General features: G+C 39.7%; 1 protein-coding gene across 2 annotated transcripts in view; it reads left to right on the top strand.

Moving 5' to 3' along the window:
- The first annotated feature begins 7,528 nt into the window (after positions 1-7,528).
- NMD3 (NMD3 ribosome export adaptor) overlaps positions 7,529-18,934 on the top strand; it is a 48,324-nt gene continuing 36,918 nt past the window's right edge. For both annotated transcript variants that reach the window (XM_027112607.1, XM_027112598.1), the window contains exons 1-6: positions 7,529-7,633; positions 8,191-8,248; positions 9,346-9,480; positions 11,613-11,709; positions 15,964-16,044; positions 18,688-18,816. In XM_027112607.1, the coding sequence (XP_026968408.1) occupies positions 8,205-8,248; positions 9,346-9,480; positions 11,613-11,709; positions 15,964-16,044; positions 18,688-18,816 (486 nt within the window). In that variant the 5' untranslated portion in view covers positions 7,529-7,633; positions 8,191-8,204. The remainder of the gene's footprint in view (positions 7,634-8,190; positions 8,249-9,345; positions 9,481-11,612; positions 11,710-15,963; positions 16,045-18,687; positions 18,817-18,934) is intronic.

Here is an 18,934-nt window from a genome sequence, read left to right as displayed (position 1 = left end):
GATTGTTGTGAAAATTAAACAGTGAGTGTCAGGTGTCTGGCTTATAGGAGGTAACTTAAACACTTACTCATTTTTCTTTTCTCTAGGAGCTTAAGATCTAGTTGGGATGATAAGCTGTAAACCCCTGTAGAGGTAAAGAAAAATCCAAGATTTAAGCCACAATTCACATGCAGTGAGGTGGCTGGAGAAGATGATTTTTATTGTCATGTCCAGCTCTAAACATCGATTATTCTATGACAGCTGTATGAGAAGTGTCATGGGGCAGTACATGATGAATTGGCAGTTGGGAGGTGCAGACAGTAAGTGCTATGAGGTCAAAGAAGGGAGCAACTGCCTTGGACTGGGATGGTTTAGGAAGACTATTAAAAAATTCTGAGCTGTCTGAGCTGGAACAAAAGTCCAATTCAATTAGGAGAGTGACTGGCAAGGGTCTGTTTATAATACAAATTTAGCCCAAGCTGAGGAGAATAAGAAACATAAAATATTGTAGAGAAAGAAGAAAGGAAAAGGCAGTATCAGCAATTTGGTTTCTGAAACACACAGAGAATATAAAGCAGCTATCCTGTTTTTCATCCTTATAATAGTCTTATAATAGGTGAAGTGTATCAGCCCTGATGAGAATCTCCTGAGTAAGGAATCTGTTAGAAGTGTGTTTGGTTACAAATAATAGAAAACCTGGCCAATGGCGGCTTACACAAATAAAGTGTTTTGTTTTTTTTATCCTTCAAGAGAAAGAACTCCAGGGTTGGTGCCACCACATAATAACACAGCCAAGACACAGGCTCTTTCTAGCTCTCTTCTGCCTCACCATACTCTGCTTGATAGCATTTGCCCTTATTGCTCTTTGCCTTATGGAAAGGAGATGGCTGCTGTGCCTCCAGGCATCACATTTGCATTCCAGACAAGAGGCAGACAAAAGGGCAAAGGAGCAAAGGGTGAGGGCAAAATGGCTTCCATTGAGTCTGTGCCTTTTTATTAAGATAGCTAAAGTTTTCTGGAAGATTGCCCAATAGATTTCTCCTTGTAACCTGCTGGCCCAAACTGTGTCTTGTGGTTGCTCCTAGTGGTAAAGAGACTGGGGAGAAGGGGAATATGGTTGGGGTTAAGTCAGCCAACTGACGATGAAGAAAAAAGTGTTGAAGCATTGTGAAAAAAATTACTACAAATTCAATTTTCTTAGTAGTTATCAGGTTATTCAAACTACTTCATTTTTTGTGAGTTGTGGTAGTTTGTGCTTTTTGAGGAATTGGTCTATTACACCTAAGTTTTCAAATTTTTGCGTGGAAATTTTTTCGCAGTATTCCCTTATCAATATCCAACTATCTCCCAGATGTCTAACTCTTTAAGATATTCAGAAACATTGTATATGTCATCGATTTTTAGTTTCTTGTAGAGATCTCTCTCAGAGCCATCTGATTGCTCCAATCCAGATGAAGCTCTCTTTGTGTAGCATATAACTATTCCCTTGGGATTTTGCTTAACTTTTCTCATGCTTCCTGAGTCCTGTAACTTCCTCAGAAGGGTGAAACTAGGAATATCTTTATTCAATCCTCACACTTTATTGACAGTTTGGTCTAGGATAGAATTCAAGGTTGGAAATAATTTTTCTTCAAAGTTTTCAAAGTATATCTTCATTACCTTCTTGTTTCTGTTGTTGCTGTTGAGAAGTCTGAAGGTATTCTGATCTTGATCCTCTGTATGTGACCTGTTTTTTTCTACTTGGAAACTTCAAGGATGTTTTCATCACTAGTGTTCTAAGCCATGACAATGATCTCTGGTGTGTACCAATTTTTTCCATTTTGATGAGAATACGGTGGATTCTTTCAATCTGTACATTCTTGTCCTTATGTTCTGCAAAAATATTTCTTGTATTATTTCTTCAATAATAATAATTTTTATAATAATTTGGAGGTCATATATATAATTTATAATAATTTATATAATAAAAAAATTATTTTATAATAATAATTTATTAGGAGGTCATGGTTCAACTAACTGAAAAGTATCCTAAAGTAAATCAGCTACAGAGCCAGACATTTTAGAAAGTGCTTTTTTCTGACATCCAAATTTGCTTACATACACTCCCTGTACATCCTTGGCAACTCCCCTGAAACTCAACTTCAGATGTTATAAAATGCCGACATAGGCAAAGTAAGTTTATTTCTAAACAGTTTTGGCAGGAAAATTCTCCCCATCACCTCCAGACAAGTACAGTTTTGTGTATCTTCCCCATTCTCGCTACAGGAGTAAAATAAAAAACAGAGCACCAAGTATCTTTGAGATCATCTGAGAGGAAGAGGTGAGCAGGCTTTTAGACCAATGAGACACTGACATGGTAGCAAGTACTGAAAAGAAGGATCAGAGCAAAAATGTCAGTTTCATATCCCCCAATTCTTAGTTCATTGGGACCCAGCGCATATAAAGTTTTATTTTTAACATTTTTATTGGAGTATAGTTGATTTACAGTGTTGTGTTACTTTCTGCTGTACAGCAAAGTGAATCAGTTATACATATGCATATATCAACTCTTATTTAGATTCTTTTCCATATAGGTCATTATAGAGTACTGAACTGTACTGTGCTATACAGTAGTCCTTATTAGTTATCTATTTTATATATAGTAGTTTTATTGTTGAAAGTTATTTTGGTGCATCTAAATTTGTTCATGTTTTTTCCTTTGTTCATGTTCTCTTTTATAATACCTATAAAATTTATTTTTGTAAAATATTTCCTCATCTACTACTATAGTAGTTCTCTCCCATCACTAACATCTAAAGCGAGAAGTCCATGATTACCTCTTTGAAAAACTACAGTAGAACATTACAAATTTAATTTCCAATATTTTGCAATTTGCAAAAGTGGGGAAATTTCTCAAGTACTATTATAGTAATTTTATTATTTTATTTTTTCTGTTTTATTTACTGGGATTCTATGTGAGAGTTTATTTGTATTTTTAAAACTTTTTGTTAAGTATAATACACATGCAGACATATGCACGGATGTTATAGGTGAATGAATTTCACAAAGTGAAAACTCAACTTTTATTTTGTTTATAATTTCTTTATCTGTAAATTAAGAGTGAAGCAAGATCACAAGTGTGATGTTTCAAATTCTATACATTGGATGTATCAAATACTAGCCATTCCTTGCCATTTAACTCAATTGCTGTTAAGGAGCTTCACCTGAGAATAACATAACTGTCCATAACAGCTTTTTATAGTTTACTAAGCAATTCTTTTTGCAGCTTACTAACATTTCTACATACCTTATCTCAATCATTTCTCACAATACTTTATGAGGGACAGATTATCACATAGTTTTAGAAAGAAGGAACCAACAAGGGCCTACTGTATAGCACAGGGAACTATACTCAGTATCTTGTAATAACCTATAATGGAAAAGAATCTGAAAAACAATATATACATATGTTTATATATGAATAACTGAATCACTTTGCTGTCCAACTGAAACTAACACAAAATTGTAAATCAACTACAATATATTTCAATAAAAATTAAAAAAAAGAAAAGAAGGAAACTAAGGCTCAGAGAGGTGAAGCAACACCTTGGGGGCAGAGGGTCTATAAGTCGCAAGTTATGGACATGAAGCAAGGCCCTGAGAGTCCAGGTCTAGTATCAATTCTATAGATAAACTGCTTTTGTGTGGTGCATCCCAGATCCCCTTTCAGAAATGAAGGACTTATTCCTCTGAATGGCTTATTCCTTATTCCTGCTGCTGGCAGAAAGCTCTGAGTCTCACCCGCTTCTGGGACTGCCTTGGCTGAAGAAGGAAACCTCACCTGAGGTTACGCCTCCTTCCTTGAGCGGTCACATCCAATGACTCATCAATGAACAACGGCCCAGCCCCCTCAAGAAAACTCTCAAGTCATCTCAGCTTCAGAACTTCTGGCATTATGGTTTCTGAGGCCTCCATCAGACTGCAAGGCACCTCGGCTTCTCTCTCTACCCACTTGTGGTTCCCCTCCTTCCTTTGCACAGGTGTTGATTCTAAGTGTACTCCCTAATAAACCTCTCCTGCGCTAATCTCCAACCAATGAGATCTTGATATCCCACACGTGCTATCACATTTGATGGTGTGAAAAAAACCACACTCTGCACCTGAAAGTTCTGTGTAGAATTTCAGTGATTAACAGATATGAATGGAGCATTTACTACTTGCTAGGTATTGAAGATATTTAAAATTAATAAAACTCTACTTTTAAAACCCTTATTCAGTCTGTCTCCAAGAAAGTTATGTTGTAATCTAAAACAAAACAGATGAAAATCAATATTTATATTTACCTTAATTGGTTAAGAGATTTTATGGATTCTGATCTAAACTTTTTTTTAATGAGTTTGTGGATGATGAATCTGGTGAAACTGTAACTTCCTAGGAGGTCTGAATTTAAGTTTGTAAAAACAAATGAAAGCTAAGATTCAAATAAGGACAGATATCCAGAATGTAAGGACTATGGTACAAGAGAACACATTTTATCAAGGTGAGATTTGAGGATTAAATAAAAAGTGCAAAATGAGTTTCTCTCAGGTGTAATTTGCCTATATTATCCCACTGTGAGACCAGTCCTAGCAAGGTCATCCTGGTTTGTGGCAGACGTTTAACAGCAAGCACTTACTTCTCACATCTGGAGATCTTAGTACTGAGGGGTGGGAAGTGGGAGGAGAGATATAGGTACGTATTTCATTTATCAAAAGCCTGTGAATCAACTATACTCCAAAAAGAAAAAAAAGCCTGTGGCCTTTCTGCATTAACCAGAGAGGGGTCCATATGGAGGCCTTGTTCTTGGCTCCCCCTTGTAACTTACAGGGAAAATTTCACAATAACCGGAGCCCTTGATGTCCTGCAAATGAAGGAGGAGCGTGTCCTCAAATCCCTCACAGCGGAGCCCACTTAGGTGGCACCAACCTGACTTCCAAATGGAACAGGACATCTACAAAAGGAAAAGTGATGGCGTTACCTCATAAATCTGAAGAGAACCCGGGAGAAGCTTCTGCCAGCAGCTCGTGCCATTGTCGACATTGAAAACCCAGCAGACGCCAGTGTCATACCCTCCAGGAATGCGGGCCAACAATCTGTGCTGAAGTTTGCTGCTGCCACGGGAGCCTCTCTATTGCAGGTGCTCCATCCACTCCTGGCAGCTTCATTAACCGGATCCAGCCAGCCTTCCGCTGTGTGTTGTGCGGTTATCAGGCGTGACCACCAGCCTCACAGAGGCGTCTTATGGTCCCTGCGCTGTGTGGACGCTGCCATCCCTTCAGCATGAGGGGAGCTCCCGGCGGGTCCGATGTGGTGGTGCTGGCCTGGGTATTGTGCGCCTGCGCAGCTCCATCTCCGGTGCGCGCTCGTGGGAAGTCAGGTCGTGTCTCTGCTTCTACAGGGATCGTGAAGAGACTGAAAAGGAAGAGCAGGCGGCTGCTGAAAAGGCTGAGACCCCGGAGGAATTTCGGGGTGAATGAGTCGCTCCAGGTCCCGAAATTATTGCTACTCAACCCGAAGTTGCAGACGGGTCTGAAGGCGCAGGTGGCCTCAGCACCTTCTAGCAGCTCCTCCGGAAGGACCGCGGCGCGCAGCCAGCCTCTGAAGGCCGGTCTGCCGCCGCTGCTCAGACCACTAAATGGGGAGAAACAACCAGAGTGGTCTCAAAGCTGCTCTTCCACAGACTTTTTTTTTTTTTTTTTTTTGGTACGCGGGCCTCTCACTGTTGTGGCCTCTTCCTTTGAGGAGCACAGGGTCCGGACGCGCAGGCTCAGCGGCCATGGCTCACGGGCCCAGCCGCTCCGCGGCACGTGGGATCCTCCCGGACCGGGGCACGAACCCGTGTCCCCTGCATCGGCAGGCGGACTCTCAACCACTGCGTCACCAGGTAAGCCCTTCCACAGACTCTTAAACAGAAGATGGAAATAAGGTCGATGGAAAATAAAGTTTCTTTAAAAAAAAAAACAAAACGAAAAAAAGCCCACGAATAGGAATAGCTGACCTGAGCCTCAGAAGGCTGGCAGCCTGGTATGGTGGTACATGTACACAGAGTTAGACAGACTGTTGTTCAGGTCCTGGTTCTGCCACTTACTTGCTACAGAACTCTCAGCAAGTTACCTAGTTTTTTGGAATATCAGCCTCATCTGTAAAACATAAGCTCCATAAGGGCAGGGACCATGTCTTGTGTTGATCCAGTGCCTAACAAGACTGGCACTGTGGCACTTGCTGCCAAATCAAACAGGGTATGGAAGGGGTGTATTGAGAAAGAAAAAAGCAACAGCCCTTGACATTCCGAAGCTGGCCAGTACTCACAGGTAGGCCAGCAAAGGAAGATTATTTCCTGTAGGACCTGCCAGTTGGTTTGAAAGGCTGTGTGCTTAGGAATGTGACAGGTTATGTTAGGGTCAGATCCTGAAGGGTCTTTTTTCTATGCAGAGAAACTGGAAATAATCCAGAGTGGAGACCATTGAAGGATTAAAAGCAGGGGAGAGTAACAAAATCAAATTTGCATTTTAGAAGGATGGATTGGAGTGTGGAAATAAGGAGAAGTAATGGGAGACTACTTAAGTACCCTACGCAAGAAATGGGAGGCCTTCTTTAATGACCTTCTATAAGGCGACCTTGCTTATTTCTTGAAATTTGGGGCGAGAAGACAGAAAAAGAATATGGTTGCACTCTTCAAATATTTGAAATTCTGTCATAAGAAAGTGATTAGACTCTTTCTGAGCTGCTCTAGGATCAAGGTATAAAGTCATAAGGAAATATTAAGTGCACTATGGGGAAACACATTCTAATAATTAGAGTGGTCTGAAAATAACATAGACTTCTTCACAAATAGTTATTTCTTACATTTCTTTCATCTATTCAACAAATATTCCTTGGAGCAGTTAGGATGTGGCAGGCATTAGGCATATAACGGTGAACAAAACAGACAAAGGCACTGCCCTCGATGGAGGTTACTGTAATTTTTGTCCAATGTGGTACCGTTTATAGATAACTTTTTTTTTTTTTTTGCATTACGCGGGCCTCTCACTGTTGTGGCCTCTCCCGTTGCAGAGCACAGGCTCCGGACGCGCAGGCCCAGCGGCCTATGGCTCACGGGCCCAGCTGCTCCGCGGCATGTGGGATCTTCCCGGACCGGGGCACGAACCCGTGTCCCCTGCATCGGCAGGCGGACTCTCAACCACTGCGCCACCAGGGAAGCCCTATAGATAACTTTTATATAATCATTTAAACAAGAAGCAAGCTCCCAATAGGGGTATCTAAAAAGTGGCTCTGAGTGAACTCTGGCCAAGAAGATCGGGAAGGACGATAACCAAATAGAAGAGTTGTAAAGTCTGTGTGAGTCTCAGGCGCCATAGGACGAGAGAGCCAGAGAGCCCGCTGCCTTCTCTCCCTCATCTTTTCCACCAGCCTGGCCTCCGCCCCGCCCCGCCCTCTCCGCCCTCCGCTCGCCAGCACCCTCCCCTTTCTCGGTCCCCAACACGCCGCTGTGATTCGCGCTGTCGGCCCGCGAGATTTCGAGCTATTCTCTCGCGAGATCTTCAGTGTACTGTAGTCAGCTGTGGTGGTCGCTGACTAGGCGGTAGCAGCTGGTCCTGCTGCGGTTTTTCGGCACATCTGGGTCTGGCCCAGAGGCGCTAAGTAGGTTCTGGGGGCCGAGACCCGGCTTGCAGTCGTGCGGGGTCCCTAAGGAGAGAGGGGGACGGACTCCCTGGGCTCGGGCTACCTCGGGCCGCGTGGGCGCAGCGTGTGTGCCGCCGGCGGGAGCCCGCGTGAGGTCTCACCCGCGGGGTGCGGGGTCGGAGTGGGGTGGGTGGGTGGCCCGCAGGTGCGGTGACACCGCCCGCGGACTCTTACAGTGAAGTTCGAGGCACGCCCGCGGCAGCGGTGAGGACGTGGGGTGTCCGGTGCGGCCCCGGCCCCCTCTGGCCCCTCCTTGGGTTCGCCGGGGTTGGCGCCCAGGTGCCGCCTGAGGTCAGCGCGCAGTTTAGTGGCTCGAGGGTCTTGCAGACGGGAACCTCCGGAATTCGCTTCTTTGTGTTATTAAAGAAATTACTTCTTCCAAAGGTTCCAGGTGGAATTGGTTTTTCTTATTTGCGGCTTTACGAGGCTTGGCTGCCTTATTCAGAGAGGCAGAAGGAAGATGAGTAACAGATGTCTTAAATCTTACTATTTTCTCTCTTTTTAAAATCAGGATATACAGAAAAATGGAGTATATGACAGAACCCGCGAAGCACACACCTGGACACATGTGAGTCGCGTCCCTTTTCCCCCATCCCTCTTAAGTTTAAAAATGTTAAAAGTGACTCTTTGAAACTTACTGTGGGGAAAGCTTTTCTTTGCGGGGTGGGGTCGGGGGGATTCTTTTGTCTTAAGTGGGAAAAATGAAAAGCCTTGTTTCCTGAGAAAAACGAGTTCATTTTTCGCTGGGAAGTTTGTGGTAGTAAATACTGGTTTAAGAATGTTAAAATATTCACTGTACATTCTTCTAGGTTGGCATCAGCCATTGACTTAAATTTAAGGTAATTAAAATGTAATAAAATTATGTATTCATTTGTTCTGTCTACTACCCACATTTCAAGTCCTCAGTAGTCACATTTGCCTGGTGGTTACCATAGTGGACATCAGAGGTTATAGAACTTTTCATTCTGGGTAACGTCAATGATTCTTAAACATTTTGTGTTCCCAGTACACCTAGGGTTATGACACCCCCATCATAGTGAGTCACTAGACATGATACTCTTTCCATCCTCTAAAAATTTTTCTCCTTTGGGTTAATGTTTACATTTTGGCAGTCCCTGTGCTATACTGAGGCTGAAAAAAAAATTTGCCTTTGGACTATAAAGCTGTCTGATGATTACTATTAGCAGTTATTTTGCCTCTCTAGACCCTTTGTACATCGGCCATATTTTGAGGCTTTTTGGAATTGCGGCCATCCTTGGTTTTTTTTCGCCTCAATAATCCAAGGTTTTTTAATCTGCATCTTTGAAGTCAGTTTTTTAAAAAGGGCAAAGATATTATGGCCTAACTTGAAGGCTTTGGTTTGTTTGTTTTTTATTTTTTTATTATTATTTTTTGTTGAAGTATAGTTAGTTTTTCAGTGTTGTGTTAGTCTCTGGTGTACAGCAATGTGATTCAGTTATATATATTTTTTATATTCTTTTCCATTATTGTTTATTACAGGTTATTGAATATAGTTACCTGTGCTATACAGTGGGACCTTGTTGTTTATCTCTTTTATATATAGTATTATAGTTTGTATCTGCTACTCCCTGTTTGATAGTTTTTTAATTTAACCTGTGCACTTATGAAATCTAATTTGAAAAACGTATGCTTTGTTTATTTAAGCTTGTGCTGCGATTGCGGTGTCCCGATCAGTCCAAATCCTGCCAATATTTGTGTGGCTTGTCTGCGAAGTAAAGTAGATATCAGCCAAGGCATTCCGAAACAAGTCTCTGTATCTTTCTGCAAACAGTGCCAAAGGTACGGTGTGGTACTATTTTATCCTGCTTAAAGTTGAAATTTGTATGTGGGAGAGCCACCAGGATATACTGACAATATTTTAAGAGTGTTAAGATATTCACTGTACATTCTTCTAGATTGGCATCAGCCATTGGCCATATGTGGCTTTTTAAGTTTAAAGTAATTAAAATGTAATAAAATTAAGTATTCAGTTCTGTCTGCTACCCACATTTCAAGTCCTCAGTAGTCACATGTGCCTGGTGGTTACCATAGTGGACATCAGAGGTTATAGAACTTTCATTTTGGATAACGGCAATGATTCTTAAACATTTTGTGTTCCCAGTACACCTAGGGTTATGACACTCCCATAATAGTGAATCACTAGACATGATACTCTTGCCATCCTTTAAAAATAACATGCGATAAGATATATGTAATAAAATGCATGTAATTGAGATTTAAGTTTTATTTATGTTGGCCTAGTTAGAGATTTTAGAATTGGCAATTTTGTAGTGTTCTTTTCTATTTTTCTCTGCTAATTTGGTAAAGTTAGTGCAAAGGTATTTGAATCTGTTCTTTTTCTGTTAAGAGATTAATAGGTTTGATGTATACAATTAATAGATACAAGTTTATGTTTTTAAGGGTGAGAGCAGATTTTAAAGACATATTACTATTAATTACCATGAAGATTTTGTTTTCCGCTTCAGTCATTTAGAAGCCATGTATGATAAAAAGCACCTTATTTTTTAAGTAATTTAGTGGTGTGTTTTAAATTAAAAATCATGTTTTAATGTTCCCATGTAACTAAAATGACTATAGCTGATGGAAAAACAGCTCAGTATATCATATCTAGGATGGTCTGAAATGAAGACTGGATTTTAAGGCAGACTTCTTCTGAAAGTTAATGTTTTATTCCTTTTATGTTTTCTTTAGTCGTTGGCATGAACAGCTTATGTCTAGGAGGCCATTGAGTAATACAAAACTACCCATTGAAACTACCCATAAAACTATATGCCTGTGATTTCCCAAATGGGTTAGGACTCTAGTGGCTCTTAACTTTTTTGGGAGGGAGGGGTTCATGAATCCCTTTAAGAATTTAAAAACTGCATCTTCCCCGAAAAATACATAAAACAAAGACATGAAACTTGTGTACTGTTTCAGGGAGTGTATAGTTTGTAAGCTTGGCAGGTGTGAGGCTTAATCTATAATAAATATTCACTATTCTTAAGAGCATCGGTGGAAAAAAAACACTGGACAAAGAATCAGGAGACCCAGTTTATCTTGAATTTCTCACAAACTAGCTCTTTGATACTCTTGGCCACTTCACCTCTCTAAGCCTTAATTTCCTCATCAGAATGAAGGGGCTTTATTAGATGATATACGAAGCCCTTTCTAACTCCAAAAACATGCTTATAACAAAGGGACCTATATAAATAATTTTTTTCAGTGAAACTTTAAAAGTGAAAATCAGACTATTTACTTAACAAGTAAGGAAAAAAAAGCATTCACATAATACATTTAGAAGTATTAATTTATTGAGCATTTGCTGTATGCTAGGCACTGTCCTAAGTCCTGAGCTGACTGGGCTAAAAAACTTAAAGTACATACATAAGGGATTTCAATTTTAATTTAGTCAGGTTTTATATAAGATTTAAAATTTTACAATTTAAAATTTGAAAAGGGACTTTGAAGTAGATAAATAGTCTGAGGTATTATTGATACATAGTATTAGGTACTAATTTACCTTTTTTGTGTGTGAGAAATAAGCAGTTCTTAAGCATTTTAGATGTACATTATAAACCATTTTAATGCTATTTGGAGGTGATTTTTTCACCTGTGTTTCAAAGTATAGCTTCAAGGAACACTGGGGCATTTTGTCATCCTCACTGGAATGCTTATTGGTGCTTGAAGTAATAAGACCTTTTAATAAGTTATTTCAGATTGACTTTCTTAAATACTCAGAATTTTATCTTTTTAACTAAATTACTTGTCTAACCGAAAGTTTTCTGGAACTTATAAAATATATTTTGGTTAAGTGCCTTAGATCAACCTTGGGTATTATTAATTTAATAATCATTGTTACGTCTGCATATTCACGTGGAAATTTTTTTTTTTTTCTGAGAGATCCTGAATTTCAATATATTTTCTCTCAGATATTTCCAGCCACCAGGAACTTGGGTACAATGTGCATTAGAATCTAGGGAACTTCTTGCTTTATGTTTGAAAAAAATCAAAGCCCCTCTGAGTAAGGTAGGTCAAATAGCTAAAATCAGTTTTTGTGGGGGGTTCTGTGTGTGTGTGTGTGTGTGTGTGTGTGTGTGTGTGTGTGTGTAATCTCTCATTTTCAGATAATCCTTGTTTGAGTAGATTTTCCAAAATAACTATTAAATGCTACTGTTGGTAAGCACACTACTACAAATGCTGTTTTCATTTTTAAAGTTGTATATATTCCTTTTTAATGGAAATGAAAATCTTTTTTGCTTTAGAATCAAATTTTTTTCATTCATTATTTGAGAACCTCTTATGTGCAATAATCTTTACTGAAAATGTTTATATAAAGCCATTGCTAAACATAATTTGGAGGCTATAGTATTAGGGCTATGGTATTCGGTTTTAAAAAATTTTTCGTTACTGCTCTGCAAAGAAAATATTTGTGCCTATTACTTAAAGTCAGGGTATAAACATCTTCAGAAAACAAATAGGGTTTGTTAGTGTAGTTAGGCTCTCTACATAACACTTTCAGTTTTCTTTATGCTAAACTTTATGACTTATTCCCATCAGGTATATTTGTAATTGAAATGGCTCTTTTGGTTTGACGAGCTTCAGATTCTCTTAAAACTCTGATAAAATTACATGTAAGAGTTCTTTGAAGTTTCTCCCTTTATTTTCCTTGTTTTTTCTCCCTGGAATTTGTATCAGTCAAATATTGGCCCTACTAGCTGAAAACTTTGCCTTTTTGCCCTTGTATTGTTTTTAATCTTTTTTTCCCTGTGTTCCTGACAGTTTCTTTTATCTTCCAGTTTTTGTATTAATTTTCTTTCAGTAGTAATATTTTAAGTTTAGAGTTTTTAATGTTCTTGATACAGTCTGTTGAATATTTCTGAAGGTTTAATAATATGCTGTTATTGTTTTTTACTCTCCTTCTGTTCCCTGATTTGTCTTAGTTTTTTTTTTTTTTTTCCTGGAGTCAGTTTTTGTGTAATTTGGTCTTTGTTTTTCATACTTCAGGCTTTTGTCAGATGTTCATTAATAATTCATTAGCATTCAACAGATGTTTATTAACTCAACTCTGTGCCAATCTACTTTTGGTGTTAGGGATATGGAAGTGAATGAGAGAGACGAAATCCCTGTCTTAGAGAGCTTTTATTTTAGTTGAAGGGGAGGGTGTAGAGTAGTCAATGAACAAAATAAATAGGTATATTAAGAGGTATAAATTCTGTGGAGGAAAAAGCCAGAACTGTGCAGGGAAGAGTTGCAATTTAAAATAGAATGGTTAGGGGAGGCCTCATTGATAAGGTGATACTTGAATAAACATTAAAGGCAGTAGGGGAGGGAGCCACAATCTGGAGGAGAAGAGCATTATGGGTAGACAAAACAAGTGTAGAGGCCAAAGGCAGGAGAATACCTGTGTGGTTACAGTGGAGTGGGGAGGGAAAAGTAATTGGGGATGAAGCCAGGGAAGGCATGGAAAGTCAGTAGGTCAGGCCTTGTAGGCCCTTTTGAGGCCTGGTTTTTACTCTGAGTATAGTGGGTATAGAGCAGGGGTCCCCATCCCTCAGGTCGCGGACAGGTACTGGTTGGTGGCCTGTTAGGAACTGAGCCGCATAGCAGGAGGTGAGCAGCGGGGGTGGGTGAGTGAGCAAAGCTTCATCTGCTCCCCGTTGCTCCCCATTGCTGGCATTACCGCCTGAACAACCGCCCCACCCCCCACCCCCGTCTGTGGAAAAATTGCCTTCTGTGAAACTGGTACCTGGTGCCAAAACGGTTGGAAGGTTGGGGACCGCTGGTATACAGGGTATAGGGCAGAATAGTGAGATGAATGATTTACAGTTTATCAGCTTCCTTCTGGCTGTGTTTAGAATAGATGTGAGGGGCATGGGCACCTTTAGGAAGCGATTGTAGTAGTCATGAGAAATGATATTTGGATCAGTAGTAGAGGAAGTGAGAAGTGGACAGGTTCTGGCTGTATTTTGAAGGTAGTCAGTAGGATTTACTCATGAAGCTGGATGTATGTTTATGAGTTGGAATAGTCAAGGGTGACTTCCATGGTTCTTAACTTGATCAACCAGAGGAGGGAGTTACTGATAGTGAAGTAGGAAAGGCTTTAAGAGGAGCAGGTCAGGGGACTTCCCTGGTGGTCCAGTGGGTAAGACTCCTTGTTCCCAATGCAAGGGGCCCAGGTTGAATCCCTGGTCGGGGAACTAGGTCCCGCATGTGTGCAGCAGCTAAGAGTCCGCATGCCACGACTAAGACCTGGCACAGCCAAAATAAATAATAAATAAATAAATAAAATTAAAAAAAAAAGAGGAGCAGGTCAGGCAGGAGAGATCAAAGCTCATCTCAAAGTGGTGCTTAGATGTCCATTAGACATGGAAGTAGAAATAGTGGGGAGCTGGATAAATGAGCAAGGGAGTGGTCCAGACCAGAGATAATAAATTTGGGGTGTGATGGTATTTAAAGCTATAATATTAGATGAGATTTCCTAGAGAGTTTAGAGAAAGGGAGAAATTTCAGGACTGAATCCTGGGATCCTTTAATGATAAAAGTTTGAGAAGATGAGAAAAAAAATCAGTCATTACTTCTAATTAGCTGCAGGGAGAGCAATATATATAATCAGGAGATCTAGAAGGTGAAGGGAATGTTCAGGAAAGAGATTGAGGATTTTGGAGGTTTTGTTGTTAGTGAATGTTGAATTCCAGAGGCCAGTAAAAGGTTTTCAGGATTTGGGGAGGAGTGTTAGATGGGATAGAAAAGGGCATATGTGGGCTTACCTGGTGGTGCAGTGGTTGAGAGTCCGCCTGCTGATGCAGGGGACACGGCTTTGTGCCCCGGTCTGGGAAGATCCCACATGCCGCAGAGCGGCTGGGCCCGTGAGCCATGGCCACTGAGCCTGCGCGTCCAGAGCCTGTGCTCCGCAATGGGAGAGGCCACAACAGTGAGGCCCACGTACCGCAAAAAAAAAAAAAGAAAAGGGCATATGTGGAACCATATGGAGATCGGAGTGTGGGAGATGAGGGAGTGACTGAGGTAATGGTAAAGAAGAATTAAAGGGCTCAATAAGATGGATTATTCCTGGTTGTCTGAGGACAGATGGTGTGGTGAGGCTGAGGAATGGGGAATGCAGATGGAAGCTGAGGGAGTAAGAAGCTCTCTGTCACCCTCTGTACGTGGTGTCGCTTGTTGACTACTAGGCTTTGCTTTAGGGAACCAGTCGAATGAGGAGGGTTTTACTCTGGACGGCTGTACCTCTACTAGCTTATCTAGTTCTCACCAGAAAGGTCTTGATAAAATTATCTGCCTGCTCATGTCTCCCAAATCTGTTATCTACAGCTCAGATTTCTCCATAGAGCTCCAGACCAAATAGATATCTCACTATCCACTGAACAGCTTCACTTGGATATCTTAGATAAATCCTCTTAAACTTAAATGTCTGAAACCAAATATAGCACATCCCTCCCCATTTAATCTGTTTTTTATTTGTGTCAGAAAAATAGTGTTACCTAGATGCCCAAGCTGGATACTTGACCATCATTCTAGAATCTTCTTTTCTTCCTTCCCATATCCAGTTATTATTAAATCCTATAGATTTTATCTCCTAAATAGCTCTTGGCTTGGATCTTTCTGCTGCTGTTATTTCCGACCCCTCAGTTCAGGTCAGCTACAACTCCTGCCCAAATTATTGAAACAACCTCCATTTTTCTTCTCCCACCCCCTTCCTCAAAACACCCATTTTAGCCATATTGAGCTACATTCAATTTGTCACATATGGCAAACTGTTTCTGGCCTCTGCTGATTTAGCAGTGAGTTACCATTGTGGATTCAGTATTCAGTGCATGAGACTCCTTGTAATGAATGTTCATTCTTTTTTTTTTTAAGCCACATACATATTATAGTGAGAATAATAAAAGTAGAAACCTTTGTTCATGAGATTTCTAGTAGATGATGAGGTCATCAGGTCTTTGTTTTCTTCTAAAAAGTGTAATTTCCATTCAAAAAACTGTATACTGTTTTTAGGGGAAAGGAGTTTTTTTCTATGCAAGTATTTTAATTTTTGCTTGAATTATACCAGTTTCATTAATATAGTCATTAGATTTTCCCTTTATTTGCTGTTTTTGTTGCCATACCTCTGATGATAACTTTTTCTTTTTTAAACTGGTGATGTTGGGTAGATTAATCATGGATTCCTTAAGCATCTATGAAATCTGTTTATTAATGAGTTATCCTCTCATTTCTTTTCTCCTCAGAGGGGAACTTACGTTTCTTTTTGTTTGTGTTTTGTTGAAGGTACGGCTTGTAGATGCAAGCTTTGTTTGGACTGAGCCCCATTCTAAGAGACTTAAGGTTAAACTAACTATTCAGAAAGAGGTAAGCTATACATAATTTTCTCAGCATGGTTTAAAGTATAGGTAGGATAAGGAAACAAAAGACCTTTATGCAGAAAATTATAAGACACTGATGAAAGAAATTAAAGATGATATAAATAGATGCAGAGATATACCATGTTCCTGGATTGGAAGAATCAACATAGTGAAAATGACTCTACTACCCAAAGCAATCTACAGATTCAATGCAATCCCTATCAAACTACCACTGGCATTTTTCACAGAGCTAGAACAAAAAATTTCACAATTTGTATGGAAATGCAAAAGACCCCGAATAGCCAAAGCAATCTTGAGAACGAAAAATGGAGCTGGAGGAACCAGGCTCCCTGACTTCAGACTATACTACAAAGCTACAGTAATCAAGACAGTATGGTACTGGCACAAAAACAGAAAGATAGATCAATGGAACAGGATAGAAAACCCAGAGATAAACCGACGCACATATGGTCACTTTATCTTTGATAAAGGAGGCAGGAATGTACAGTGGATTGTACAGTGAATGTACAGCCTCTTCAATAAGTGGTGCTGGGAAAACTGGACAGGTACATGTAAAAGTATGAGATTAGATCACTCCCTAACATCATACACAAAAATAAGCTCAAAATGGATTAAAGACCTAAATATAAGGCCAGAAACTATCAAACTCTTAGAGGAAAACATAGGCAGAACACTCTATGACATAAATCACAGCAAGATCCTTTTTGACCCACCTCCTAGAGAAATGGAAATAAAAACAAAAATAAACAAATGGGACCTAATGAAACTTCAGAGCTCTTGCACAGCAAAGGAAACCATAAACAAGACCAAAAGACAACCCTCAGAATGGGAGAAAATATTTGCAAACGAAGCAAGTGACAAAGGATTAATCTCCAAAATTTATAAGCAGCTCATGCAGCTCAATAACAAAAAACAAACAACCCAATCCAAAAATGGGCAGAAGACCTAAATAGACATTTCTCCAAAGAAGGTATACAGACTGCCAACAAACACATGAAAGAATGCTCAACATCATTAATCATTAGAGAAATGCAAATCAAAACTACAATGAAGTATCACCTCACACCAGTCAGAATGGCTATCATCAAAAAATCTAGAAACAATAAATGCTGGAGAGGGCGTGGAGAAAAGGGAACACTCTTGCACTGCTGGTGGGAATGTGAATTGGTTCAGCCACTATGGAGAACAGTATGGAGGTTCCTTAAAAAACTACAAATAGAACTACCATATGACCCAGCAATCCCACTACTGGGCATATACCCTAAGAAAACCATAATTCAAAAAGAGTCATGTACCAAAATGTTCATTGCAGCTCTATTTACAATAGCCCGGAGATGGAAACAACCTAAGTTCTCATCATCGGATGAATGGATAAAGAAGATGTGGCACATATATACAATGGAATATTACTCAGCCATAAGAAGAAACGAAATTGAGCTATTTGTAATGAGGTGGATAGACGTAGAGTCTGTCATACAGAGTGAAGTAAGTCAGAAAGAGAAAGACAAATACTGTATGCTAACGCATATATATGGAATTTAAGAAAAAAAAATGTCATGAAGAACCTAGGGGTAAGACAGGAATAAAGACACATACCTACTAGAGGATGGACTTGAGGATATGGGGAGGGGGAAGGGTAAGCTGTGACAAAGCAAGAGAGCGGCATGGACATATATACACTACCAAATGTAAGGTAGGTAGTGGGAAGCAGCCGCATAGCACAGGGAGATCACCTCGGTGCTTTGTGACCCCCTGGAAGGGTGGGATAGGGAGGGTGGGAGGGAGGGAGACGCAAGAGGGAAGAAATATGGGAACATATGTATATGTGTAACTGATTCACTTTGTTATAAAGCAGAAACTAGCACACCATTGTAAAGCAATTATACTCCAATAAAGATGTAAAAAAAAAAGTATAGGTAGGAAAATGAGGGGCTATTGGTAAATTATATTATGACTTGAACAGCTTAAAAGGAAACAAATGCACTCTTAATTTTAACCCTTTGTTTTCTTTTGGATCATCTGCACAGCTGATCAGGTTGATAGTAAGCAGCCATTGTTCATGATAGTGGGCTAAGTTTATCTTCTCAAAGTCATTTTTATTTGGAATAAGATTGAAGTAAAAACATGAGCTGAGGTAGTGCTTCTCAAACTTGGCTGATCATTTGACTCACAGTGACTGAATCAAACTGGATTCAATTGGATGTAAGATCCAGGAATCTATTAAAGCTTCCCAGGTGATTTCTGATGATTGCCTATGTTTGGGGACAATTAAATTAAGGAATGTCTTCTTTTTTGAGAGTTTTCTTGGTCTCCTAAGGAAGAACTTTATACACACACACGCATATACATGAATATATAGCTATTAAAATTCTTCAAAAAATATCCTTACAACACTTCAACTAAAGGTAAATTTGAAATGTTAATCTAATAAACCCTATGAATTAAACCTATATATCTTTCTTGAAATAGTATGACTTACGATTTTAAATGTAACTCATTTGTTGTTGATTTCCTCAAAGCATTCATGGAAGAAGATTTTAAATTAAATATTGAAGGATCTTCTTTTAAGAAAACTATGTTATTAAACAGAAAGGAAAGAATGAAGGAGTGTGATTGTTTTCTTCGTCAGGTGATGAATGGTGCTATCCTTCAGCAAGTGTTTGTGGTGGATTATGTTGTTCAGCCCCAGATGTGTGGAGATTGCCACAGAGTGGAAGCTAAGGATTTCTGGAAGGCTGTGGTTCAAGTCAGGCAAAAGGTAATGAGAGAAAGATGATGTGTGAATCCTCCATCTTGTATTTCATCTTTGTCGGTTATAAATAGCGAGTAAAACTTTCTCCTTTCCCCTCTTTCCAAATCGTTCAGGCAGTAGGGAT

The sequence above is a fragment of the Aethalodelphis obliquidens genome, unplaced genomic scaffold (assembly GCF_003676395.1).
Source record: "Aethalodelphis obliquidens isolate GAN/ISIS:26980383/991018 unplaced genomic scaffold, ASM367639v1 scaffold1, whole genome shotgun sequence".
Taxonomy (NCBI): Eukaryota; Metazoa; Chordata; class Mammalia; order Artiodactyla; family Delphinidae; genus Aethalodelphis; species Aethalodelphis obliquidens.
This window is presented reverse-complemented; position numbering and strand designations above follow the sequence as displayed.